At 46.9% G+C, this 27,854-nt stretch overlaps 1 protein-coding gene across 2 annotated transcripts; it reads right to left on the bottom strand.

Annotated features, from left to right (window-relative positions):
* Positions 1 to 27,854, bottom strand: dspa (desmoplakin a). Of its 2 annotated transcripts, none has more exons than XM_072687053.1 (24): positions 27,609 to 27,854; positions 23,942 to 24,032; positions 22,851 to 22,972; positions 22,468 to 22,606; positions 19,451 to 19,576; positions 19,236 to 19,295; positions 18,448 to 18,615; positions 17,840 to 17,944; positions 17,537 to 17,632; positions 12,756 to 12,881; positions 12,402 to 12,554; positions 12,102 to 12,256; positions 11,334 to 11,460; positions 11,025 to 11,211; positions 10,607 to 10,806; positions 10,155 to 10,333; positions 9,840 to 9,978; positions 9,466 to 9,659; positions 8,548 to 8,710; positions 7,910 to 7,993; positions 7,683 to 7,790; positions 7,264 to 7,362; positions 4,167 to 5,993; positions 1 to 3,642 (listed from the first exon to the last, which is right to left on the bottom strand). In XM_072687053.1, exons 1-24 carry the CDS (start codon positions 27,782 to 27,784, stop codon positions 418 to 420), a joined length of 8,049 nt encoding a protein of 2,682 aa, XP_072543154.1. In that variant the 5' UTR covers positions 27,785 to 27,854; the 3' UTR covers positions 1 to 417. The 2 variants fall into 2 exon arrangements, with proteins under 2 accessions (XP_072543154.1, XP_072543155.1); XM_072687054.1 differs by having other exon boundaries at positions 5,496 to 5,993.

Below are 27,854 nucleotides of genomic sequence, written 5' to 3'. Positions count from 1 at the left end.
TTGGCAGAAACAGATTGTTTATTTTTTTTTTTTCTTAGTACAAACTACTTATCGAATCATTCCTAATGTATAAAAACATTTCTTCTTTCAGCAAATTATCAACACATCTAACTAAGAAACAACTTTTGATATTTGATTATTTTTAAAATGTAACAACTGATTAATAAAATTTGCTCAGAAATTCTACCATGATATGCATAGTCCTACCGAAGACAGCAGTATCCAGTTAAACACGCAAATTCTAAATAAGCACCCAAAGAAGAAGTGAATATTGATTAGTTACGGAAATTATGATAACATTCTTTTTTATCCCAAACCATACTTAATAACTGCTGAGAGATACATGGAAAGCCATAATGGAGTAGTCATAACAAACACTGTTTGTGTCCACAGGTGGACTATTGTGCACTCTGCATGTTAAGGGAAGGAGCTGGTGTCGAATTCCCGGGATGTGGAAGTGTAGCTGTAAGTGGAGGAGTATGTGGAGGAGTAGTCCACGCTGCCTCTGCGCGAGCCACTTCTGGATCCAGTTCGGGAGCTGCCACGGGATCCAGTGCGTGAGCCAGGTCCAGATGAGACGTTGTAAGGACTACTGATGCCCTTCGTGGACATAGAAGAGGCCTGGAGCATCTTCATGCCATTGTTTTCTTCCACCATACAGTTGTCCATCGCCTCTTTGTAGGAGATTTTCAGCTTGGTTTTAGGGCAGGTGAGGTTCTTCACATAGTTCCTTGTGTTCTGTAGCTTCTGGGCTCCTTTTCCATCCACCCATCCTCTTCGAATGGCCTCCTCAATACTGACTCTCTTGCTAGTCGCTGGCTCCATCAGTCCTCCTGTCAGGTACTGGAACTCCAGGAACCTCTGCCCAGCCTCATATGGCAGCCACTTCTCTTTCATGGCCTCGGCAGCAGACATTTTCCTTTTGGTCTTAACATCCTCGAAGCCAACGTACGCTTTCTGAGCAGGCTTGAGCTTGGCTGCCATGGTTTCATCTATGACACTCTGATGTACAGCATCCTGCAGAGACAGCCTCTGCCCAGTGGCGGGGTTGATGATGCCTCCAGTGCAGGTCTGGGCCTCCAGGAGTCGTTGGGCAGTGATGGAGTCCACGAGTCCACGCCGCTGTGCTTCCGAGATTGTGATCTTCTCCAAAGTTTCTGTGTCAAAGATGGCTGCCACTGGGCTCTGGTCATCCAGTATTTCAGAAGGAGGTGAGAGGGTGATGGAAACGCTAGCAAGACGTTTGCGGACTGTCGGGGAAGACGGTGCCACCTCTGTTGAGCTACTGCACACATCCTCTGCCATGCTGGTGCAGATGGTAAGTTCAGAATTGCTGGATTTGCTAGTAATAAGATTGGCAAACTGGTTGAGGGTCAGGGAGCCCGAGCGGTATTGGTCTAAGGAGCTTTTAGAAACAATGCCCTTGTTTAGGGAATCCTGAATGTCATACTGGTTGCCTGTTTTGCGATCAACAATGACCAGTCGGGTGTTGCCATCTGAATCTGTGATGGTGATCTCCTCCCACTCACACTCCTGTTCAGACAGATCCAGAAAAGTGTCGTAGTCAATCAGCTCTCTGTGGTAAGCCTCACGTACGGACATCTCTTTGCCTGTGTCAGGGTCTACAATCACCACTCTCCTCTTGCGAAGGGTGTTCTTCTGGCTTGTCTGCTGCTTTTGCTTCTGCTTGTCATGCAGAGGCAACAGGATTAGACTTGTCTTAGGATCTGTAACGCATCTCTTCATCAGCTGCAGATAGGTCAGGTTGTCATGGGTGTTGGGGTCAAAGAAGCCCTTTGTGTCGTCTCCTTCGTACGTCAGAATGTCATTCATCTCATGGTCGAAGTAGCCTCTCCTGTAAGCGACGTCCACATCAATTCGGTGGCTTTCTATGGGATCTATGATTCCACCGCTGGCAATCTGGGCCTCCAGGAGCCGGATGCCATGACCCTTTTCGATAAGGCCTTTCTCAATTGCCTGAAAGAGTGAAATGAGCTTCCCTGTATTGGGATCTTTGTATCCGGTGACTGCCCTCTCTGCAGACAGTAGTTTGTCCTTAAATTCTTTACCCACTAGGCCTCTCTTCCAAGCCTCTTCCACGGTCATGCATACATTGTTAACTGGATCAATCATGAAACCAGAGGCAGCCTGGGCTTCCAGGAGCTCCAGTGTGGTCCCTGGGCGGAGAAGCCCTTCTTTCATGGCCTGGTAGAATGGCAAGACTCTGTCATGGGACTCCTCATAAACGCCAGCGATGCAGCTGGAGCCGCCCAGGTAGGTTTTAAGCCTGTTCTCAATATCTTTAGTAGTGAGTAGGCCTTGCTTTACTTTCTCCACATCTGTCTCATTAATCAAGTTGGAGTGGACCAGCTCAGCGAGTGAGACCTGGCGACGGATGCCCTGCACTGTTGTTGACTTGTCTTGCGCACGAAGAAGCAGGAGGCCTGTTGCAGGTTCTGTGATGCACTTCTTTCTCAGTTCACTGTAGCTGATCTTCCCTCCATTTGATGGATCAACAAAGCAGCTTGGCTTTTTATTAAGCGCACGATAAAGGTCTTCATCAATCAAGCTGCGATCTAAGGCAACATCTTTGGGCAAGAACACACTTAGCACTGGGTCAATGATGCCTCCTACAGCTTCCTGAGCCTGGAGGAGGCGAAGTGCTGTTTCCTTGTCAAGTCGACCTTTCTTGCATGCCTGTCCAACCGACAAGAGTTTGCCTGTGTATGGATCCTTGAATCCTGTGCAGGCTGCCTCAGCTCTAATCAAGGCATCCCTATCATCAGTGTCAACGACGCCTCTGGAGCAGGCTGCATCAACAGACATCTTCTCATTAAACTTTGGATCAATGATGTGGCCTGTTGCAGCTTGGGCTTCCAGGAGCATTAGGGCACTCTCTGGACTCAGCAGATTCTTACTTTTAGCTTCAGTGATCGGCAGTCTGCTCTGGCCTTGAGCCACACCGGCGATAACTCCTGTGCCCTTAAGACTGGGCTGAATATCCACTGCAACTTCTTGCACAGTCCTCTGACCCTTCAGCAACTTATCGAGGGTGGACTTGTCGATAATGCCACAGTCGCAAAGCTGGTGAGCGGTTACTTTGTGTCGAATGCCATCAAAAACGAGCTTTGCCGGGTCGACTGTGGTCACTTTCTCATCTGTCTGCGTCTGCCTGGAGAAGGCATCTGGGCGTTGTCGTAGCTTCATCAGCTCTCTTTCTAAGGCCTCCCTCTTGCGGGTGAGCTCAGACACCTCAGACTCGGTGCTCTGCAGACGGGTACGGTATCGCTCCTCCACACTTCTCAGCTCGGCAGTCAGCCTTGTGATCTCGCTGCGCAAGGAAGCCCCGTCTCTCTCTGACTTGCCTTTATCTGCCTCACACTGTCTAAACTGCACATCCTTTATCTCATACTGGCTCTTCCAGTAGTTGAAGTCCTTGCGAATCTTGTCCATTTCATCCTGGAGGCGCTGCTTCTGACGCAGCTCTGATTCCAGGGAGACCTTGATGCGACTCAACTCTTCCTCGGAGCGCTGCTGCTTCCCTTTGTCCATCTCCAGCAGTTTGAGCTTGGCCAGGAGACCATCCCTTTCTTGCAAGATTTCATTATAGTGAGTTTGAGATTCACGGATCATCAGAGAGGTCTGAAAAACAAACACAAAACTGTATTATCCATCCAAAAGGTGGAACAAATACATGTCTCACATTGCTGGATAGTACAGATTATTTAGCTATTTACAGATTTTCCTGTAATCTGGTGGGACCGATTGTGTTTATGGTGGGGGTTAGGTTTAGCTTTCACTACCTCTACCGCTGAGCCACTTAATGGTAATAGACATTGAGCTGAATGTCAGTTAAAGCCATAATTATCTATCCAGTGTACTATCCAGTTAAAGTGTTACCGAAGTCATTAAAAGCTTTTACACAGAGATGTGATTTGTGCCATGATGTAAGAAGCAAAAGCCCCACTATGATTAGAAACCATCCAGCTTTTATAGAGCGTAAAACAAAACAGGTTCAAGAAATAGAAATTGCTGGTAAAACAGATCTGATTGCAAAGCATGCACTAAGCAGAGCTGCAAAGCACATAGAATTATGGATTAAGTGTATCGTAATTATATTTGCAGAATTTTGATGAATTTGTTAATGTAATTTATCCACAAAATACCTCCGTAGACTGCTTTTGGATTTTGGCAATTTCCGCCTTTAAATAATCCCTCTCTTTTGTCAGCTCATTAATGTGAACTTGGAGTTCCAGGCCTCCCTTATTGGCATTTTGCAGCTGGGTCTGTATGGCTGACAGTTTGGTGGTATGTTCACTCTCAATGCTGCTCCGGTCGTTCCTTAAGTCATCGCGCTCTTGGCGTATAGCTCTCAGCTCCTCCTCTAGCTTCAGGCGTTCTTTGGTGAGCTTCTGAGTAAGGGTCTGGAGCTTCTCCACCTCACTGGTGCTTTCATTCAGCACCCGGCTTTTCTCCTCTATGGTCTTGTACAGGGTCTCATTGCGTAGGTTGACCTCCCGGACACGGGCCTGCTCCTGAAGCAGTTGCTGCTGTAGGGCCTTCAGCTCAGCCGTCAGCTTGGCGAGGGTCTCCGAGGTGGCTTTGTGCTCCCTCAGGCTCTTGTCCAGCTCATCCTGGATGCGACGGAGGTCCTGTTCATACCTTCGGCCCGTTGCGCTCTCCTCCTCCTTATGGATACGCAGTGTGTTAATGGTAGTCGTGTACTCCCTGCACGTCTGAGTCACTCTTTCCAGTTCTGCCTCTATCCTCTTTCTCCTGGTGAGTTCATCCTGGCTGCTTTTCTTCTCTTTCTCCAGCTCAGCTTCTAGGCTGTCTACCATGGCTTGCAGATCTTTGATGCGAGTCTGTAGCCTGGAAGCATTTTGTTCAATTATACCCTTTTCACTGGTTTGCTTCTCCAGCTCAACACGAATTACCCTTGCCTCCTGCTCAGCTATCTTCAGCTTGTTGATGACTTCCAAAGACGAGGTGTGCTTGGCAAGAAGCTCAGCCCCTGACTGCTTAAGGTTTCGGTTCTCCACTTCAAGAGCTTTCCTCTGTCGGGTTTCGTCCTCCAGGTTCTGCTTTAACAGGGCAATCTGCCGGATCTTCTCCTGGGTGTCAGTGTTGGCCTTTGCAAGCTGTTCCTTGTACATTGCCTCAAACTCACTCCTTTGGCGAGTGACAGTTTGAACCTGTACCTCCAGTTCCTTTCTTCGCCTGTTCTCCTCAGTTACAGATGACCTCTGTTGCTGGGCCTCATGCTCCGCCCTTTTCCTGTCTTCTTCTGTTTGGCTGATGGAGACCCGGAGTCTCCTGAGCTCTGCTTCAATATCTCTTTTCTCATCCGAGAGCCTCTCCAGCTGCAGCTTCAGCACAGAAGTGTCCTCCTCCTTCTGCTGCGTGGCTTTGAGGACACTGGTCTTGGTGATGTGGATCTCAGACTCATACGTTTGTTTTAGGCTAGTGATTTCCTGGTTGAACTGGTTTCTTACCTTAGAGGTCTCAGACTCTGCCGCCCGGCGCCGGGAGGCCTCGTCCTCCAGCTGCATCTTCAGCCGCTCGATCTCCCTTTCCTTATCTTTGATGGCCTTCTCAAAGTCGATCTTGGACCAGTTAAGCTCATCAAGCTCTTTCTGTCTTTTGCGGATGGCGGTTTCGTACTCCGTCTGCTGGCTGGTGTAACGCTCTTCTGCCAGTCTTCGTTTGCGTTTCTCCTCATCAATAAGCAACGTGAGGCGAGCCACCTGCTCATTTAGGTCTCTCAGCTGGGTATGGGTGCTGTCAAGGTTTTCCTTAGTGGCATTGTATCTCATGGCCTCTGTACTCTTAACCTCCTCCATCGAGATCAGCTGCTCTTTAGATTGGGAAAGCTCCAGTTGGTAACGGACTAAAGTGTCCTCCATTGACTTGTTCTTCTGAGAGCGATCCTGGAGATCTTCCTTCAGGCGTCTTAGTTCCTCCTCCAAAAGCTCGATCTTAGTGTTTCGCATCTGAACAAAAACACAAGGCCACGGGGGGGGGGGGTAAACATGTGTACAGTATGGGTAAAATCAGCATAGTTAAATTTTTATGGACAGTTAGTCACGTTAAGGGCTGTTCTACAACCTTCTAAACAGACACAACCTTCCCCCACACACATGACGCTGTTTAGATTCTGGCTGAATTTCCTAAACTCAGCTTTTTGCAGACACTCATATTGTGAGCTACAGTCCTGACAAGTCTGACTCATAAATCACATTCATTTGTTTTATTTTTTATAATACAACTACGCACATCCCGGAGCTGGACGTTAGCTTATTTAGCTCTGTAGAGGATTTGTTTATTAAGAGTGGCAGTGATTATCTCTCAGACAAGACGGACTGGTGTCCATGCTGATCCGGAAAATAGTCAGGCTGTTAAAGAGAGCCAGTTATCCGGAGCAGAGTCAGAGCTCTGTGTTAAATCAACTGTGGAATGTTAAGGCTTTGAGTATCATATTTTTTGCGTATACATATTTTTGAGACCTCTGTGACATTAGTGTAATAATAAAATAATAATATATAAATAACATATTAAATAATAACAATAAATTAATGTAATTAAATAAGTCAAATATATAATTAATGTAATTAAATGTAATTAACAAATAAATTAACAGTAAAACAAAACAACAAAATAAAATCAGATACATGTTGCCCCCTGGTGGAGTATCAGTGCACTGCATGAACCAAAAGAGATATATACAGATTTTCAAAAGTAAAATGGTACTTAGGTTTAAGGGTAACTCAGATTATAACAATTTTGAAAATGAAACAATTGTGTTTTATATATTGAAATTTGTTTAAAAAAAACATTAAATATGAGTCATATATGTAACGAATTAAAGTTCTTTAATTTATTTTCAAATACTTTTATGTTAGTTATTAAATGGTTTATATTCACATTTCTTTAAAATTCTATAAAATATTCTATAAATATATAGAATATAAATATTCCATATATAGTCTAATATATATATACTGGGGCAGCTGTGACTGTGAGGCTGCTAATGGTTCACAGCTCAGGTAGGAGGAGCTCAGGGAGAACCGACTGATTAACAGTGATAACTTCTCCTGTCATTAGATAAACCTACAGATTTTTGGGCTCACTATTCTCTGGAACTCTCTAATCCATGTTCAAGACAAGACAGCAGTGAGGTGTTTACAATCAATCAATCAATCAATCAATCAATCCATATGAACTTGTTTGTTAATTAGAGACTACAGATATGGGTGCCCTAACCTTCAGCTCCTCCATGTTCTTCAACATCTCACCCAGGAACTTGTAGTAGTCACTGGAGCGGGTCAGCAGCTCGATGTAGCGGGACTGAAGATCAGCCGCCTGAACGGGAAGAACAGCAAGTGGACGTGTTAGAACCACAGTGATAAAGGTATCAGGTATCGTCACACCGCCGGGGAATTTGGGGACTGGGAAAGTCCCTGAGTTTCTGCTAATATAACACAGGTCTGTATAATTAACGTAAGCCTTCCCAACACCAGTGTGTAGTTTCCCTGGTTCAGGAAGGACAATGGATCATATTCATCACCATCCTTATCAACACCAACTCCCCTCCTCTTCTATTATTGATGATAGGACTCTGCAGCGCACTGGCGCCCCCTGGGGGTTTTTGAATTTCAGCAGTTTATAGCATGTGTACGTACCTCCAGACCCAGCGCGGTGGCTGGAGACTGCAGCATGGTTCTCTTAATGGGGATGTTGAGCAGGGTCTCCAGGCCAGCGCTGTATGAGGTCAGCTGAAGCTCATAGTCCTAAAACACAAACCCAGAGCAGAACTCAGCACCCATTAGAACAACCAGAGGAACCAGACCCAGAACATCCAGATCTGCTCTAACGACCTGAGGCACTGAGACAGGCTTTAGAGGATCACCTTGATGGAGGCAGCACACAAGCTGGCGTCCTTCTGCACATCCTCCACCTTCTCCTTCTTCCCCTTAATCTCAGAGTGCAGCGCCTGTCAATCACACACAAACACCATCACACTGTTTTTAATACTATATATTATAGTTTTTAAACCTTAAATTTTCACACCCACTGTACCTTCTACTAATACTACTACCACTCCTGTTACTAACAGTACTCTTACTACTACTACTTACAGTCATAATATTCATAATAATCCTAATACTACACCTACTAACATAAATACATCTACTACTACTAATGTTACTACTGCACCTTCTGCTGCTCCTACTACTACTAACTTTAATAATGATTATTATTATAGCTGCAGGTGTCGATCTTTGCTGCCTCTTAGGCTTTTAGTACCTTAAAAGTTTTCTCACTGCTTTATGCACACTCCTAATGATGCATCTACTGCTGCTAATAATCACTATACTCATGTAGCAGTCCAAGAAAGTATTACTTATTTTAAGTAATGACTTTAATGAACAATATAATTAAACAAAAATAAAAAGATATAAATAAATGGAAATAAATAAAACAGTTAAAATATTTTCTGCTGCCTTTAACCACAATTCTACCCATTAAATCACAACCCAGTCTGACCTTCTGCTGGTTGAGCTGGTCCATGAGGCTCTGGACACTGGTGAATTTGGCTGTCTGCAGGCCGTCCAGACGCTGACGGGTGCTATCGATCCACTGACTGACCTGAGAGCTGGACTGCTGATAGTGCTTCAGCTGCTTCTCCTGCTTCTCCAGATCCCACAGCCTGACACACACACACACGCGCACACGCAAACAATCAAAGATTTTCACATGATAGGTCTCTAACCGATGAGTCTGAAATGATGAGGCCTAACAGAACTGTACACTAATCCCAGGAACCCAATACAGCCCAACACGGTTCTTTACAAGATTCTAAAGAGGAACCCGTTCTTTTCTTAAAGGTGTTTTCCAGTGAGTGGATGCATCTTTGGAGAACCGTTTTTGCAAATAATAAAAAGTTTAAAGAACCTTGTAGAACGTAGTGCTTCCAGGACGGACCCTAAAGCTGGTACATCATGTGAAGGTTCCTGAAACCTTTAAGAAGTTCTACATACAAGGTTCTTTCGGCTCTCCTATGGTTTTCCACTCCAGTCCTACCCAGGTCACCTACGCACCATAGTGTTAGGATGATTTCAGAGACAGAGAGGAGAGAGAGTATTCTGTGTGATGCTCGCTTTACCATTTAGGAATCATCTGTGTGCTAAGATGCTTTTGGGAAACCCAGAGCTGATGATTCAGCTTAAATAGAGCAGGGCAGTGGCCCCCGGGACTGAAGCTGGTGTTTGTGGAGGATCTAATCTAAGTACTAAATGATTAAAACAATGAAACACATAAAAATGAAGATCATTGATCAGTAATTCGTTACGTTTGCCTGATTCTCCGTTTAAGATTTGGGAGCTGCCTCTACATTCCACCAGAGGGCGGTGTGGGGCTGTGAATTACACAAAAGGCTTTCTAGCTAGTGTGTGTGTGTCTAACCTGCTGTTGATTTGGGTCAGTATCCGACGCCAGCGGTCACCCATCTGTCCCACCAGTTCGGAGTACTTGGCCAGATCGACATCACACTGGTGGAAGTTCTGATCTATCTGACTGTTCCAGTGGATGGCCTGAGAGAGCTCGGACTCCAGAGCAGTCAGGATGTCCTCCTTCTGCTCCAGATCACCCTTCATCATCTGCACAGGAGAACACACAGCAGTAAAACCAGTGAAACACTGGACAAACAATAAACTGTATTTAGAAGTAAAGGACTGGGATCAGATCAGTGTACTGTTTTGATGAGTGTATGTGTGAGTGTGAGTGTGTGTAAGTGTGTGTGTGTATGTGTGAGTGTGTGTGTGTGCGTGTGTTTTGACCTTCAGTGTGTTGCAGTAGTCTTGCAGCTGGGTCGGATCCAGAGAACTCGTCTCTTTCTCAGTTAGCCGAGCCTCATGGACCTTAATGATGTCTTCGGCACGGGTCAGCGATTGGAGGAGAGCCCGCAGAGCGGTCAGTCTGGACACACACACACACTATTATATTACATATCTACAACAACAATAACAACAACATCAATACATCAATAACTGGAGTTGCTAGGTGGTTGCTACACAGTTAAAGTGGTTGCTATGTTGTTGCTAAGCAGTTGCTATTTTGTCTATACTATGCTGTTGCTAGGCAGTAGTGTGCACCTCTGTAGGTATGCTGCAGAGAAGCCCTGCAGGCTGCCCAGCTTCTGGTTGATGAGGTCCAGTTCCGAGCGCAGGAACTTGGCCTGCTCGGGGTCCGCAGTGCCCTCCAGCTGCCTCACCACCATCTCCCTCACCCGCAGGTACTCATCCCGGATAGAGTCCAGATCATGGTGAACACCCTGTACAACACACACACACACAGATACACTTACATACAGTGCACACTCACTGGCCATTATATTAGAAACACCTTGTGCTTCCTCACAGCCTGACTTTCACACGCTATGTCTGCGTGCAATCTGATTGGCTGAGCAGCAGAAACTTCTCTCCACCTACCACCTAATCAACACTATTGACTTCATCTGGGGGGGTCCTAATGTTTTGGCTCCTCAGTGTGTATATATAGAAATGTGTGTGGGTGTGTGTGTGTGTGTGTGTGTGTGTGTGTATACCTGCAGCAGCTGCAGTCTGTGGGAACACTCCTGCACGCTGTTGTCCTTCAGGGGGATGTGCAGGTGCTGGCTGAGGCCGGTCTCTGCAGCCTCCAGTCTGCGGCGCAGTGTGTGTATCTGAGTGAGCAGGTTCAGGCTGAGTGACTGCGTGGTGACCACCGGCTGTTGAGGTTTCACCTGAGGAGGTGCATCAACCACAGCTGCACACGCAAACACACACACACACACACAAACAAACACACACGCACGCACACACACACACATTTTCATTATATTGTTAATGATATCACATCAATGTTATATAAAGTATATAGAGTATGTATAACAGGCTAATAAATGCTGATATATACATATCTGTGTGTGTGTGTGTGTGTGTGCGTGTGTATATAAGTGTGTATAATTGCGCGTGTGTTCGTACTGAAGTTGGGCAGTTTGGTCAGCAGGATCTCGTAGTGGCTCTGGGCTCCGGTGTACTCCGCCTCTATCTTGGACTTGTCCTCCGCCACGAACAGGTCGGAGCCGTGGCTGAGGCGCAGGAACTCCTGGTAGTGCAGCTCGAGGCTCTTGATGATGTTCCTGTACTCCTCTGGCTTCATCTGAGACAACTAAGAGAGAGCAGAACAGCTTCCGCTTTAAGAACATGTTCTAGATAACAGCGAGTCGTACAATGTCAGAACCCACGAGTAAGGCTATTGGAGTGTGTGATGTGTGTGATGGTGTAATTTACCATGCTGAGTGTGAGGGAGTTGATGTACTGGATGTCCCTCATGCAGTACTGCCAGGAGATCAGGCTTTTGATGTTAATGTAGAGCTGGTTCCATATGGCCATGATGGCCTCGTAGTACTGCTCGTTCCTGCCAATCCAAACATCAGTGTTATTTCATACAGACGCTTTTAATGAGACAACGATTCATCACTGAACCCACTGTGTGAGCCTCTAGTCCTGCAGTCTGTCTTTCCTCCACATATCAGTGAAAGAACGGGAGGTTCTGAAGAGCTCACTGAACTCCAGCGTGGTTCTGTATGTAATAGGAGACACCGCTGCACCAACAACAACAAGTCAGCTGGTGAAATCTCCTCCCTCCTAGATCTTCCTCCATCAGCTGTGAGTGGTGTTATTATTGAACAGTGGAAGAGTTTAGGAGGAACAGCTCACAGAGAGCAGCTCAGCCACCGAGTGTCTGTCAGACCACGTAAAGTTACAGAGCGGGGTCAGGGCCGAGTGCTGAGCTCAGAGCAGAGTGCAGAAAAGCCTCCAACTGACTCAGTAACTGCAGCAGAGCTCCAGACCTGCTGCTGCTGGTAGAGCTGCAGAGCTCCAGACCTGCTGCTGCTGGTAGAGCTGCAGAGGGAGACCAGCTCCAGATGAATGCCTATGGTTTAGACTGGGACAGAATATAAATGTTCCTGTAGGGGTAATCTGTGGGTGTCCCAATACTAGTCCATATAGTGTGTGTATATATCTAATTCATGTGTGTGAGTGTGTTGGTCATACTTGGTGGCCAGGCTGATGCTGAGTGGATTGGGTGGGGGGATGATTAAACACACTGAAGGCACCAGCATGTCCAGTCCTCCAGGTCCGGTCACATGCCACTTGCTGCGCTGAGAGTTATCCTTCAGAATCGCCTCATTACCCTTAAAGATCCCCTTCTGTACACAAAAAACACACACACACACACACACACACACATTAAAATGTTCTCAAGGATGTTCAGTGGAGGTGGTTAAGAGTGAACAGCAGGAATAGATACTTTTACAGCTCACCGGGTCAGTGAGAGTGAGACAGGTGAGTTACCTGGTCCTGTTTGAAGTCACAAAGGGCCTGGACGATGACCGGGCTGCTGCTCTTCTCCTCAGGGTAGCGCGGCTTCAGGCGGACGATGCTCTTAGACTTATTGACCAGAGTCTGAACCTGCCTTTTATTCTCAATCAGGCGCTCCTTTTCCTTCTGCACACACACACACACACACACACACACTTAACAAGGCTTAATGCAGTAAAACATCCAGCAGCATCGCACCTCTCCCCTTTTACTGAAGAACAGATGAGCCTGTACTAGAGATGGAGCACTCCTGACCAGAGTAAAAATCCAGCTCTGACTCCGCCCACAACCCTGAAACCTGTGAAACAGGACGGTAGAACTGTGTACCTCCAGGTTCTTCAGCAGGTCAGTCAGGTTCTCCAGAGAAGTGGCTTTATCACAGGTGAACTTCTTCCGGATGTTCTCGTGATCTTTCTGCAGCTTGGTGTACGTCTCGTTCGCCTCCTTAAAGAACTGAGACAGAACCGACCCGATCAGAATACTGACAACTTCCTCTGACCCGTATCACACTTCCTGTACAGTCACCTCCACGTCTCTACAGTTCTGTTCACCTTCACCCTGATCAGCATCATTAAATTCACCCCCCCCCCGTTAAATTCACAACCCCCCCCGTTAGAGTTCTTAGTGTGTGGGTGCTTGGTGTGTGGGTGCTTGGTGTGTGAATGTTTGGTGTGTGGGTGCTTGGTGTGTGAATGTTTGGTGTATGAATGCTTGGTGTGTGAATGTTTGGTGTGTGGGTGCTTGGTGTGTAGGTGCTTGGTGTGTGAATGTTTGGTGTGTGAATGCTTGGTGTGTGAATGTTTGGTGTATGAATGCTTGGTGTGTGAATGTTTGGTGTGTGGGTGCTTGGTGTGTGGGTGCTTGGTGTGTGAATGTTTGGTGTGTGGGTGCTTGGTGTGTGAATGCTTGGTGTATGAATGCTTGGTGTGTGAATGTTTGGTGTGTGGGTGCTTGGTGTGTGGGTGCTTGGTGTGTGAATGCTTGGTGTGTGGGTGCTTGGTGTGTGAATGTTTGGTGTGTGGGTGCTTGGTGTGTAGGTGCTTGGTGTGTGAATGCTTGGTGTGTGGGTGCTTGGTGTGTGGGTGCTTGGTGTGTGGGTGCTTGGTGTGTGGGTGCTTGGTGTGTGAATGTTTGGTGTGTGGGTGCTTGGTGTGTGAATGTTTGGTGTGTGGGTGCTTGGTGTGTGAATGTTTGGTGTGTGGGTGCTTGGTGTGTAGGTGCTTGGTGTGTGAATGTTTGGTGTGTGGGTGCTTGGTGTGTCGGTGTTTGGTGTGTGAATGTTTGGTGTGTCGGTGTTTGGTGTGTGGGTGCTTGGTGTGTGGGTGCTTGGTGTGTGGGTGCTTGGTGTGTGAATGTTTGGTGTGTGGGTGTTTGGTGTGTGGGTGCTTGGTGTGTGAATGTTTGGTGTGTGAATGCTTGGTGTGTGAATGTTTGGTGTGTGAATGCTTGGTGTGTGAATGTTTGGTGTGTGGGTGCTTGGTGTGTGGGTGCTTGGTGTGTGAGTGCTTGGTGTGTGGGTGCTTGGTGTGTGAATGCTTGGTGTGTGGGTGCTTGGTGTGTGGGTGCTTGGTGTGTGGGTGCTTGGTGTGTGAATGCTTGGTGTGTGAATGCTTGGTGTGTGAATGCTTGGTGTGTGGGTGCTTGGTGTGTGAATGTTTGGTGTGTGGGTGCTTGGTGTGTGGGTGCTTGGTGTGTGAATGTTTGGTGTGTGGGTGCTTGGTGTGTGGGTGCTTGGTGTGTGGGTGCTTGGTGTGTGGGTGCTTGGTGTGTGGGTGCTTGGTGTGTGGGTGCTTGGTGTGTGAATGTTTGGTGTGTGGGTGTTTGGTGTGTGGGTGCTTGGTGTGTGGGTGCTTGGTGTGTGAATGTTTGGTGTGTGGGTGCTTGGTGTGTAGGTGCTTGGTGTGTAAATGTTTGGTGTGTGGGTGCTTGGTGTGTGAATGTTTGGTGTGTGGGTGTTTGGTGTGTGGGTGCTTGGTGTGTAAATGTTTGGTGTGTGAATGCTTGGTGTGTGAATGTTTGGTGTATGAATGCTTGGTGTGTGAATGTTTGGTGTGTGGGTGCTTGGTGTGTGAATGTTTGGTGTGTGGGTGCTTGGTGTGTAGGTGCTTGGTGTGTGAATGTTTGGTGTGTGAATGCTTGGTGTATGAATGCTTGGTGTGTGAATGTTTGGTGTGTGGGTGCTTGGTGTGTGGGTGCTTGGTGTGTGGGTGCTTGGTGTGTGGGTGCTTGGTGTGTGAATGCTTGGTGTATGAATGCTTGGTGTGTGAATGTTTGGTGTGTGGGTGCTTGGTGTGTGGGTGCTTGGTGTGTGAATGTTTGGTGTGTGGGTGCTTGGTGTGTGGGTGCTTGGTGTGTGAATGCTTGGTGTGTGAATGCTTGGTGTGTGGGTGCTGGGTGTGTGGGTGCTTGGTGTGTGGGTGCTTGGTGTGTGAATGTTTGGTGTGTGGGTGCTTGGTGTGTGGGTGCTTGGTGTGTGAATGCTTGGTGTGTGGGTGCTTGGTGTGTGGGTGCTTGGTGTGTGGGTGCTGGGTGTGTGGGTGCTGGGTGTGTGGGTGCTTGGTGTGTGGGTGCTTGGTGTGTGAATGTTTGGTGTGTGGGTGTTTGGTGTGTGGGTGCTTGGTGTGTGGGTGCTTGGTGTGTGAATGTTTGGTGTGTGGGTGCTTGGTGTGTAGGTGCTTGGTGTGTAAATGTTTGGTGTGTGGGTGCTTGGTGTGTGAATGTTTGGTGTGTGGGTGTTTGGTGTGTGGGTGCTTGGTGTGTAAATGTTTGGTGTGTGAATGCTTGGTGTGTGAATGTTTGGTGTATGAATGCTTGGTGTGTGAATGTTTGGTGTGTGGGTGCTTGGTGTGTGAATGTTTGGTGTGTGGGTGCTTGGTGTGTAGGTGCTTGGTGTGTGAATGTTTGGTGTGTGAATGCTTGGTGTATGAATGCTTGGTGTGTGAATGTTTGGTGTGTGGGTGCTTGGTGTGTGGGTGCTTGGTGTGTGGGTGCTTGGTGTGTGAATGCTTGGTGTATGAATGCTTGGTGTGTGAATGTTTGGTGTGTGGGTGCTTGGTGTGTGGGTGCTTGGTGTGTGAATGTTTGGTGTGTGGGTGCTTGGTGTGTGGGTGCTTGGTGTGTGAATGCTTGGTGTGTGAATGCTTGGTGTGTGGGTGCTGGGTGTGTGGGTGCTTGGTGTGTGGGTGCTTGGTGTGTGGGTGCTTGGTGTGTGGGTGCTTGGTGTGTGAATGCTTGGTGTGTGGGTGCTTGGTGTGTAGGTGCTTGGTGTGTGAATGTTTGGTGTGTGGGTGCTTGGTGTGTGAATGTTTGGTGTGTGGGTGTTTGGTGTGTGGGTGCTTGGTGTGTGGGTGCTTGGTGTGTGAATGTTTGGTGTATGAATGCTTGGTGTGTGAATGTTTGGTGTATGAATGCTTGGTGTGTGAATGTTTGGTGTGTGGGTGCTTGGTGTGTGAATGTTTGGTGTGTGAATGCTTGGTGTGTGAATGTTTGGTGTGTGAATGCTTGGTGTGTGAATGTTTGGTGTATGAATGCTTGGTGTGTGGGTGCTTGGTGTGTAGGTGCTTGGTGTGTGAATGTTTGGTGTGTGAATGCTTGGTGTGTGAATGTTTGGTGTATGAATGCTTGGTGTGTGGGTGCTTGGTGTGTGGGTGCTTGGTGTGTGAATGCTTGGTGTGTGAATGCTTGGTGTGTGGGTGCTTGGTGTGTGGGTGCTTGGTGTGTGGGTGCTTGGTGTGTGAATGTTTGGTGTGTGGGTGCTTGGTGTGTGGGTGCTTGGTGTGTAGGTGCTTGGTGTGTGAATGCTTGGTGTGTGGGTGCTGGGTGTGTGGGTGCTTGGTGTGTGGGTGCTTGGTGTGTGAATGTTTGGTGTGTGGGTGCTTGGTGTGTGAATGTTTGGTGTGTGGGTGCTTGGTGTGTGGGTGCTTGGTGTGTGGGTGCTTGGTGTGTCGGTGTTTGGTGTGTGAATGTTTGGTGTGTGAATGTTTGGTGTGTGAATGTTTGGTGTGTGGGTGCTTGGTGTGTGGGTGCTTGGTGTGTGAATGCTTGGTGTGTGGGTGCTTGGTGTATGAATGCTTGGTGTATGAATGCTTGGTGTGTGAATGTTTGGTGTGTAGGTGCTTGGTGTGTGGGTGCTTGGTGTGTGGGTGCTTGGTGTGTGAATGCTTGGTGTGTGGGTGCTTGGTGTGTGGGTGCTTGGTGTGTGAATGCTTGGTGTGTGAATGCTTGGTGTGTGAATGTTTGGTGTGTGGGTGCTTGGTGTGTGGGTGCTTGGTGTGTGGGTGCTTGGTGTATGAATGCTTGGTGTGTGGGTGCTTGGTGTGTGGGTGCTTGGTGTGTGGGTGTTTGGTGTGTGGGTGCTTGGTGTGTGGGTGTTTGGTGTGTGGGTGCTTGGTGTGTGGGTGCTTGGTGTGTGGGTGCTTGGTGTGTGAATGTTTGGTGTGTGGGTGCTTGGTGTGTGAATGTTTGGTGTGTGGGTGCTTGGTGTGTGAATGTTTGGTGTATGAATGCTTGGTGTGTGAATGTTTGGTGTATGAATGCTTGGTGTGTGAATGTTTGGTGTATGAATGCTTGGTGTGTGAATGTTTGGTGTGTAGGTGCTTGGTGTGTAGGTGCTTGGTGTGTGGGTGCTTGGTGTGTGAATGCTTGGTGTGTGAATGCTTGGTGTGTGAATGCTTGGTGTGTGAATGTTTGGTGTGTAGGTGCTTGGTGTGTGGGTGCTTGGTGTGTGAATGCTTGGTGTGTGGGTGCTTGGTGTGTGGGTGCTTGGTGTGTGAATGTTTGGTGTGTGGGTGTTTGGTGTGTGGGTGCTTGGTGTGTGGGTGCTTGGTGTGTGAATGTTTGGTGTATGAATGCTTGGTGTGTGAATGTTTGGTGTATGAATGCTTGGTGTGTGAATGCTTGGTGTGTGAATGTTTGGTGTGTAGGTGCTTGGTGTGTGGGTGCTTGGTGCGTGAATGTTTGGTGTGTGGGTGCTTGGTGTGTGGGTGCTTGGTGTGTGGGTGCTTGGTGTGTGAATGCTTGGTGTGTGGGTGCTTGGTGTGTGGGTGCTTGGTGTGTGGGTGCTTGGTGTGTGGGTGCTTGGTGTGTGGGTGTGGAAGCTGATGGTGTACCTGGCTGTAGGCTGCATTCTCTTTCAGGTGGACATGGATACACTTCGTGATCTGGAGCAGCCAGCTCCACTGGGTCTGCAGCGTGTCCATGTAGGCCTAGGACACACACACACACACACACACACACACACACACTTCAATAAACAACCCTACCCAAATGCACACACAAACTAGTTTTTACAACACTGCAGAGTTCCTCTATTTAGAGTTTTATTTAGAACTGCAGGCGTCTCACGGTGGAGGAAGGGAGTTGGAGGAGGAAAAGTGGAGGAAGGGAGGTGGAGGGAGAAGGGTGTAGCTCACCTCTATCTTATCAGAGGCCGGGTGTTGGTTCTTCAGTAGCTGATCCACTTTGGTTTTCAGCTTGTTCAGATCCTTCTCCTTCTCCTCCAGATCCCTCATCAGCCTCTGTACCACACACACACAGTCAGCCACACACACACACAATCACATACACACACACAGTCAGTCACACACACAGTCACATACACACACACAGTCAGACACACACACAGACACACACACAGTCACATACACACACACAGTCAGTCACACACACAGTCAGTCACACACACAGTCACATACACACACACAGTCACATACACACACAGACACACACACAGTCACATACACACATACAGTCAGTCACATACACACATACAGTCAGTCACATACACACACACACACACACACACACACAGTCAGTCACACACACAGACACAGAGTCAGTCACACACACACACAGGCACACACACACAGGCACAGACACACACACACACAGTCAGTCACACACACACACACACACACACACACACACACACAGTTAGTCACACACACAGACACACACCTGTCTTATTGTGAGAGTGTGTGTATGTGTGTATGTGTGTGTGTGTGTGTGTGTGTGTGCGTACCGAGTAGCTCTCCTGTTTTTTGGGGATGTAGGCGTCGATGTTTTTGTCTCCCCAGTCGAACACCAGCTCCTCCTCCTCTCTGTCATTCACCCACATGATGGCACTAGAGATCTCCTCTATGATGCTCTGCAGGTCACGCAGCTGCACTATCCGCCCATGGGACATTTTCTACACACACACACACACACACACACACACACACACGTACAAACACACACGTACAAACACACACACACAGTGATGAGATACAGTGACATACAGTGATGGTGTACAGTTATATACAGTGATGTACAATGATGTACGGTGATGTAATTCACAGTTATATATGGTGATGTGATGTAATGTACACTAATGTATGGTGATTTAGAGTGGTGATGTACAGTGATGATGTACTGTGATGTACGGTTGTGATGTATTGAGATGTACTGTGATGATGTACGGTGATGTACTGTGATGATGTACTGTGATGTGCGGTGATGTATGGTGATAATGTATTGTGATGTACGGTGATGATGTATTGAGATGTACGGTTGTGATGTATTGAGATGTACTGTGATGTACGGTTGTGATGTATTGTGATGTACTGTGATGATGTACGGTGATGTACTGTGATGATGTACTGTGATGTGCGGTGATGTATGGTGATAATGTATTGTGATGTACGGTGATGATGTACATCGTAGGTGTGTGTAAAGAAGGGTGTTCTGTTGTATACAGGCAGGTCGGGGGTCTGGGGTTTGGGAAGGGTGGGTTTATTTATCACTAGAGTGGAATCACGTAAAGCTCACCTGCAAGCTGTCCCACTCCTGTTCCAGAGCATGAAGAGAAGACTTATCTCCTTTCTGCATCTACACACACACACACACACACACACACACAAACAAACACACACACACACACACACACACACACTCACACTAAGTACTGTTCTGCACTGATTTATCTGTACTGCAGTTTGGGACACAGCCTTTGATTTAATGTAAGTGTGTGTGTGTGTCAGTACCAGCTCGTCCTTAGCTCTCAGAAACTCTGTGCTCCTCTGGATGGAACTGTGGAACTTGTTGTGGTTCATGATCTGCTGCTCAATGGACACGGCGTCATCTCCGAATGGGGCGGTTTCAATGAGGCGCTGTTTTCACACACACACACACACACACACACACACACAACAGGGGCATTATTTAGACGAAATGATCATTCTTGAGGGAAGTAACAGTAAACAGTGAACACACTTGGGTTTGCTGTTGATTTGGTTGTGTTGTGTCTGTGTTGACCTTTGTGGGGCGTTGTCATGGAAACCTGTCTGAATATGCCTAAAGGTGCAGTTTACTGTGCTTACAGAGATTTACCCAGAATTCAGTACTCAAAGCTGTTTTGCACAGTTCCATTTCCTCACCTCTAGATGTCAGCAGTTCATCAGTAACTGTGTGTGTGTGTGTGTGTGTGTGTGTGTTCCACAGAGCAAGTTCCAGGGTGAGGTATGACCAACAGGAGAAGAGCTGAGGAACCATGCCCCCGTCCTCCTTAATTAAACTGTAATTAATGCTGTAATTACAGTTAAAGTTTTTAGAACAGAAACACTGGTAGACCGCAGAGTTAATGACCCTACACACACACAACACAGACACCTTGTACACCTCTCTCTCTTTGTTGTAATGTGTGTGTGTGTGTGTGTGTGTGTTTTACAAGCTTCCGTCTTTACAGGTAACAATGACCCACTGTCTACCCCCCCCCCCCCAACACTCTCCACCCCCACTGCGCTCTCTCAGGTTTCACTCTGTAGGGATGAGTTGGGGGTGGCGACCTGACCTCACTAACGCTCTCATCACTGAATACAATCAAATCAACCTTAGTTTCAAAATATGATTTTTTTCTTCCCAGTCCCCCAACTATCTAGAACTCATCACACAATGCTGCCCTTGCTGAGGGAAGAAGGCTAGCATGTGAAAAGGCTCTACCACACACACACACACACACACACACACACACACACACACACAAGCAGTGAATGGAAAATCCCCAACAGCTCACTCACTCACTCACTCACTGTGTCTCTCGATCATTTCTTGCTTTCACTCTGAAGCCCTTTTTTTGTCAGACACTGGAATGCAAGATAAGCAAGACCTACTTACTCACACACACTCCCCCCCCTACACACACACACACAGACACGCACACCCCCACCCCCCACACACACACAAAGTGGGACTGAGAGTGTGCAGGAGTGCATGTTGAGTGAGTTCCACTGAGATGAAGTCATGCAGTTCAGACTGACACACACACAAACACACACACACACACACACACACACACACTATATTGCTGAGAAACCGGTTTAGTCTGGACACTGAACCCTCAGACACACACACACACAATACCTGCTTCAGGCTGTTTAAACACAGATCAGTAAGCTCCGCCTTCAAATAATAAACATCAGCTGTTCTCACACACACTGCCTGACCATCCCCACACACACTGCCTGACCATCCCCACACACACTGCCTGATCTTGAGCTGGATCGTAAAGATTGATATATTCAATATCCATTTTTAGACGATTTAGAACGTGATCATATGGGTTATATGGAGTCGCAGGTTTCCACCTGAGTTCACAACAGTGCACACAGCTTCAGCTCTCGGTTTCTCTCTCTCGCGCGCCCACCTACCCTCACACACACACACACCACGCTGCCCTGCCACTGTTGGTGTTTGGCGCTCACTCAGGTTCGCCGCTCTGATAACTGTGAGGAAATCAACAACAGACAAGAATGAAACCAGCTTTAACTCCACAGAAGAGAGCATGGGTCAGCAGTGAACACGTCTTCAGCAGGGGGATAAAACCCCTCCTCTGTCGGAGGAAAGTAAGTAACACCAGCAGCTTCTTTTTAAGACTTAAACAAGCAAAAGGTGTCAGGAAATAACGTCTGTGGAATTCTATTTGACTACAGACATGGTGACAACGGATAAAGAAGGGCTCAGGAGGTTACTTTAAATTATTGACCCCAAGTACGAGCTTCCTGCACGTAAAGACTTTCTGAAGCAGGCACTGCCTAAACTGTACAATGATGTTCCAAATGAGATTTCACAAAAGTCATCACGAGCTACGCACTTCTCCACCACCACAGATTTGTGGCCGAGTAGAACATGTGAACCATACATAAGACTGGAAGAGTTACAGCAAGTCTGTATCACAACGGACAGCGCGAACACTGTTTAAGCCATCAGCTTAAATGAATGGACGAGGCTTCAGTGTTTTGGTCATCGCTTGCATCACAACCTGCTCTGAAAACAATCCTCAGGATTCACCTGCTGAATCAGGCATCTGACCATAATGAAAGCACATTGTGGAAATAAGCATATTATGGGAAAATATGGAAGTACACATATAATAATAATAGAAACATTCAGTTGTTAAATGTATCAGGTTTTTTTTTGTTGTTGTTCTGTTACCTATTTCCTCTAGTCCCGCAGAAAGAAGGATGACCCACACTGACCACGCTGTAGCTTTGTGCAAGAAGGTTATCAGCAGTTTTTCATTTAGCTGGAAAAGGAGAAGAGACTTGACCACGGCCCAGCTGCACCAACTCATCACAGAGTGTCCTACTGGCCGCAGGTCGAGTCTCGTCTTCTGACAAGAAAACACAGAATCTTCTTCCCAAATGGCAAAAGATGTAGAGGTCCTTCAATTCCAGTCAGATTTGGCAGCCTGTTCTCTTTGGAGTTACAAATAAAGACCAATCCTCAGACATTACACGCTCTTCAGGATCGTAGATCAGCTTTTCTTTAAGGCATATCGAGATATCAGTCATATCGCCCAGCCCTAGCCTGACCGTCCACACACGCTGCCTGACCGTCCACACACGCTGCCTGACCGTCCACACACGCTGCCTGACCGCCCACACACACTACCTGTGTATATGTGTGTGTATATGTGTGTGTGTGTATATATGTGTATGTGTGTGTGTATATATATATATATATATATATATATATATAAATCTGTGTGTGTGTGAGTGTTTACCTTTTTCTGGTTGATCCAGCCCATGGCATCGAGGAAGTTCCTCCCTGGATCGTCTCGACTCACACTGCTGCGCTTCCTCTGAGTGGTTCCCCCGACCGAACTCAGGATCAAGTTCTGCATCGCAGAACATTCATCCACACTGTACACACACACACACACACACACACACACACACACACACACACACACACACACACACACACACACACACACAGAGGTGGTAGATGGATGAGGTTTACGAGACGATGGGACTGACTTTAGTCTATAAACCCAAACAGAACCAGAACCACAGAGCTGAGGAACGCTGGGGGAACCAGAACCACCTTTACTTCACTCACACACAGACCTACACACACACACACACACTCACACACGAATGTCACCTCTTGAGGATCCAGTTGTTGGGCAGGCCGATGTTCTTCATCTCTATGGCGCAGATTCTGAGCTGTCTGAGGTCTTCTGAGGCCATAAACATGGCATTCTCAAAATCAGCCATAGGACCGTTCTGAAACACACACACACACACACACACACACACACACACACACACACACACACTGCATTTTAATTTGAACCCACAATTAGATCTGATCTCAGACCTCGGCTTTCTCACGCAGCGTTCTCCTGTGACTCAGCTGCTGCTGAACCACAACAGAAGCAACTCTTCCCAATCGTCCCAATACTTTTGTCCATATAGCATGTGTATAGTTCTGCAGGACTGAACACACACACTGAGCCCCTGCCACACACACACTCAGAGTTCTGCAGGACTGAACACACACACTGAGCCCCTGCCACACACAAACACACACACTCAGGTTTCTGAAGCTCAAAGGAGATTCACACAATCAGTCCTCTGTTCAATCTCCTCAGACTTTCTGGACCTAAAGAAGAGCCTTAGTTTCACACCAGTAACACACACTCAGACACACACACTCAGAGCACCCGCCCTCGGTCATCCCCCTCTAACGAGCAGCAGGAACAGAAGGTTCTTCCTACAGAAGGTTCTAGTTCTGTGGAGTCCGGTGAGGTTATGGGGTTGTCTTGCTGCTCTGCTGTTCTGAGGTCCATACACAGATGTTTGAAGATGTTTAGGTCAGGGCACTGTGGGAGCCATGGGTTCGGGTTGGTGGCTGGGACGAGGTTTGAGGAGTCAGAGCTTTTATAAAGCTTTGAATTTTGGGGTGCCCAAACTTTTGCACAGTGCTCTTTTCCTTTCACTCTAATATCTAATATTTAACAAATGAAACCTGGAAGACGAATCTGAATCAGGATGGAGTTTAACTTTCAGCAGTTTGGAGATCAGATCATCTTCCTCTCAACAGCTGAAACTAACTGACATGTAGACCAGGGGTGCCCATACTTTTGCACACCACTGCAAAGATCAGAGTTCTAATATTGAGATGTTCTCGGTTCTACACAGGTTAATGCTTGTGTGTGTGTGTGTGTGTGTGTGTGTGTGTGAGTGTCTCACCGTTTCGAGGATATGCTGGGCCATTTCAAGTCTCTGCATGCAGTGACCGTAGAGAACCTGAGCCTTCTTCTGACCTGATGCAGATGACATGCTGCAACACACACACACACACACACACACACACACACACACACACAAAAAAATATTAACCCCAGGTTCATAAGAGGACAACACCAACATTTGCTCCTACAGCAGCTCCACCCACAGCTCCACACTGGAACAGGGAAATATGACCGTTCTGGTAACGTTATGAACAGTAATATGAACAGATGCTTTATGAATGCAAAAATAAAAAAGATAATAATAATACAATTTAATAAAACAGAAAAACACAACATAACGGAAGCAGATCAAACAGATCTGGAATAGATATGAATATGAAAAAAAGGAATGAATGAAAATCCACTCTTCATAAATAGGCTGCTGAGCTGGAACGCTGAGCTGCTCATGGTGCTCTGAGGACGATCTGTCTGTGGTGCAGCAAAAAGCTGATTCACCATATGAAACATTTAGCAAAGCTAGCGCTGCCCTGAGAACCTGTTAGCTAACACGCTAACCCCCACCTGCCGCCCCCGAGCCGGTAAACACATCACACCTACTAAAAACACACATTTCCAGAATATCCTCAGACCTGAGGTTACCTTCACACCCTCCTTCAGGACAGCGACTCTGTACAGGTTTAATTCCGCAGTTTCTTCTGTTTCTGTTTAAATCTGCCGAGAGTTTCACTGAATATTCTCTCTTAACACAACATGACGTGACGTGGACATGATGAGGACTGAAGCTTAAACATGTAAAACCGTGTAGAAAGAAGTTCCTTATGTTACTATGAATAGATTCTAATAGATTATATAATATTATTCTTCCAGCAATCTGAGAGATATGAGACATTTCCACTGTCCAGTTAAGAGTGATTACACTGTTCCAACACTGTCCAATCACCTGTGCTTACATCAACACAACATACACTAGATCTAGAACCTCCTGACGGGGGGACATGTCCCCCAGCCTTACTCTGGGGTGCGTGCTGAGCCCTCTGCTCTTCCTCCTGTTCGCCCACGGTGCCAAGAAGTACATCATTGCAGGGGGTTACATGGAGGAGATCCAGCACTCAGCAGGTTGGTGCTCCACCGAAAAGTGCTCCTCAGTACCTCTCAGTGCTACTCCCTACTCCTCAGCACTCCTCCCTAATCCCCAGCACTCCTCAGTACTCCTCCCTACTCCTCAGCACTCCTCCCTAATCCCCAGTACTCGTCAGTACTACTCCCTACTCCCCAGCACTCCTCAGCACTCCTCAGCACTCCTCAGCACTCCTCCCTAATCCCCAGCACTCGTCAGTACTACTCCCTACTCCTCAGCACTCCTCCCTAATCCCCAGCACTCGTCAGTACTACTCCCTACTCCTCAGCACTCCTCAGTACTCCTCAGTACTCCTCAGTACTCCTCAGTACTCCTCAGTACTCAGCACTGCGAGCTGTGCTTCGTTACCTTGTGCTTGTACTGGGCAGTGTCTCACTTCAGGCCGTCCTAATGAATGAGGAAGTGTGAGACTAATTTAGATTTAGTCATTTTTACATTTTAGAGATATTTATAGACATCATCAGCTCCAACAATCAGTAAACCACTAATCAAGCTAATAACAATGACTGCGCTATTCATTAGTGCTTAAAGAGGTGTAGTTACTGCAGTGCTGTGGTCCATCATCCAAAACACCAAACTCAGTGTTTAGCTGATCTGCTCCCGCCCATTCGAACCGTCCCTGACACTAACCCTGCTGCTGCCTTCACATCTTTCCACATATTCATCACCAGTCTGATAAACAGGAAACGAGCAGTGGGGAGTTCGAGAGCACATCAGCAACTACGCCTGGAGTCTGGCTGTAGCTCCTAAGCTCAAATACTCAAACGCTCTACAGCAGCACTCAACACCACACCACCACCACCACGCAGTGTGAGGACTGCTCCAGGATCAGTTCACAGCCATTCAGCTTCCCCTCCAGCACCTCCTGCTGACACCGACCTGAAGCCAATAGCAGCTATCAGAGTTCTCTCTAAAACACTCCCAACATATACACACACATATATACACACACACACACACACACACACACATGTATACACACACACACACACACACACACATATATACACACGCGCATATATATATACACACATATATATATATACACACACACACATATATATACACACACACACACATATATACACACACACACACATATATACACACACACACACACACACACATATATACACACGCGCATATATATATACACATATATATATATACACACACACATATATATACACACACACACACATATATACACACACACACACACACACACACACACACACACACATATATACACACGCGCATATATATATACACATATATATATATACACACACACACATATATATACACACACACACACATATATACACACACACACATATATACACATATATATATACACACACACATATACACACGCGCATATATATATATACACATATATATACACACACACACATATATATATATATATATATATATACACATATACATATATATACACATACATTTATAAACATATATACACACACATATAATCAGCAGAGTGTCTCAGATATTCTCTTAAATATTTACAGGTGTGTTTTAAGGATGAAAATTCTGTAAAATATTTTCAATACATTTAGATTTTCTAGTATTTACACACACATGTGTTTCAAACAACCAGCAATATTCTTTAAAATACCTCAAACATTCTCTAAAATATCTAGAAATCTTATAAAAGCTCGTCCGTAAACATATCAAACATAAACAAACAGTAGAAATATTCTCTTATATATTTGCTATATTATATTATATATTATTATTACATATATTTTTCAAATATTTCTAAAATTCCTAAACAGTCTCCAGCATTCTAACTGCCAGCAGCAGAGCTTTATTACACTACTGAACACACACACACACACACACACACACACACACACACACACACGGGCGTGGACAGAAAGGTGTGTCTGATCACTCTCACTGGGCAGGTCTTGGTTAGTTTGCATGGACTATGAACACCAACAACCAACCCCTACACACAGATCAGAAATAACCCGGATTAAACATTCACACTTAATCCACTTCACTCTTCACTCCAGCTCGGGTTCGGCTCGGGTTCAGCTCGGGTCCAGCTCGGGTTCAGTCTCCAGCTCGACTGATTCAGACTAAAGCAGAGGAGGGCTGTGGGAGGCAGGCTGACCCCTCTCGAGCTGTTAGTCGTGTGTACAGCAGTCACACACCTCACTCAGAAAGTGACTCGGTTCATTCGGTTCACTCGGCTGAACGCACAGTTAAAGGAGAGTCAGGCTGCGGGGCTGGGGATGTGCAGCGACTGTAAAGGTGGGCTGAAGTTGTCTTTCTCCTGGAATTCTCTGCTCCACCTTAAATCGGGCAACAGTTGCATTCCGGAGCCCCGGGCGCGATTTAAGGTGGAACCGGGAATTCCGTCATGGGTCAAACCCGGGCTCGGTTTCGCTGCTATTCGACCAGGTTCGACCCAAACAGGTAAATAATCTCCATCAAAGCGAGAAGAAAGTCTAACGACTTCAAACAACTTCAAAAGAAGATCAAAAGACCGTACCTGGTCATTCCCCCGGCCCCCGCCGAGCTGCGGGTGGTGTAGCTGTGCTGCACGAAGGTCTCGCCCACGTCCGACGGCAGTCCGGTCCCGCTGAACCCGGCCATGCTGAGGTCCGGTCTGGAGCTGGACCTGCGGGCCACCATGGGCATCCTCACGTGAGAGCCATGGACGCTCATGTTAATCCCAGTATGTATATTAAATACACCCTGGAAGCACTGACCACTGAACACGGCTCTCTCTGTCCCT

The sequence above is a fragment of the Salminus brasiliensis genome, chromosome 9 (genome assembly GCF_030463535.1).
Source record: "Salminus brasiliensis chromosome 9, fSalBra1.hap2, whole genome shotgun sequence".
NCBI classification, from domain to species: Eukaryota; Metazoa; Chordata; class Actinopteri; order Characiformes; family Bryconidae; genus Salminus; species Salminus brasiliensis.
The sequence above is the reverse complement of the archived record's forward strand: the minus strand, read 5'-3'. Positions and strand labels throughout refer to the sequence as shown.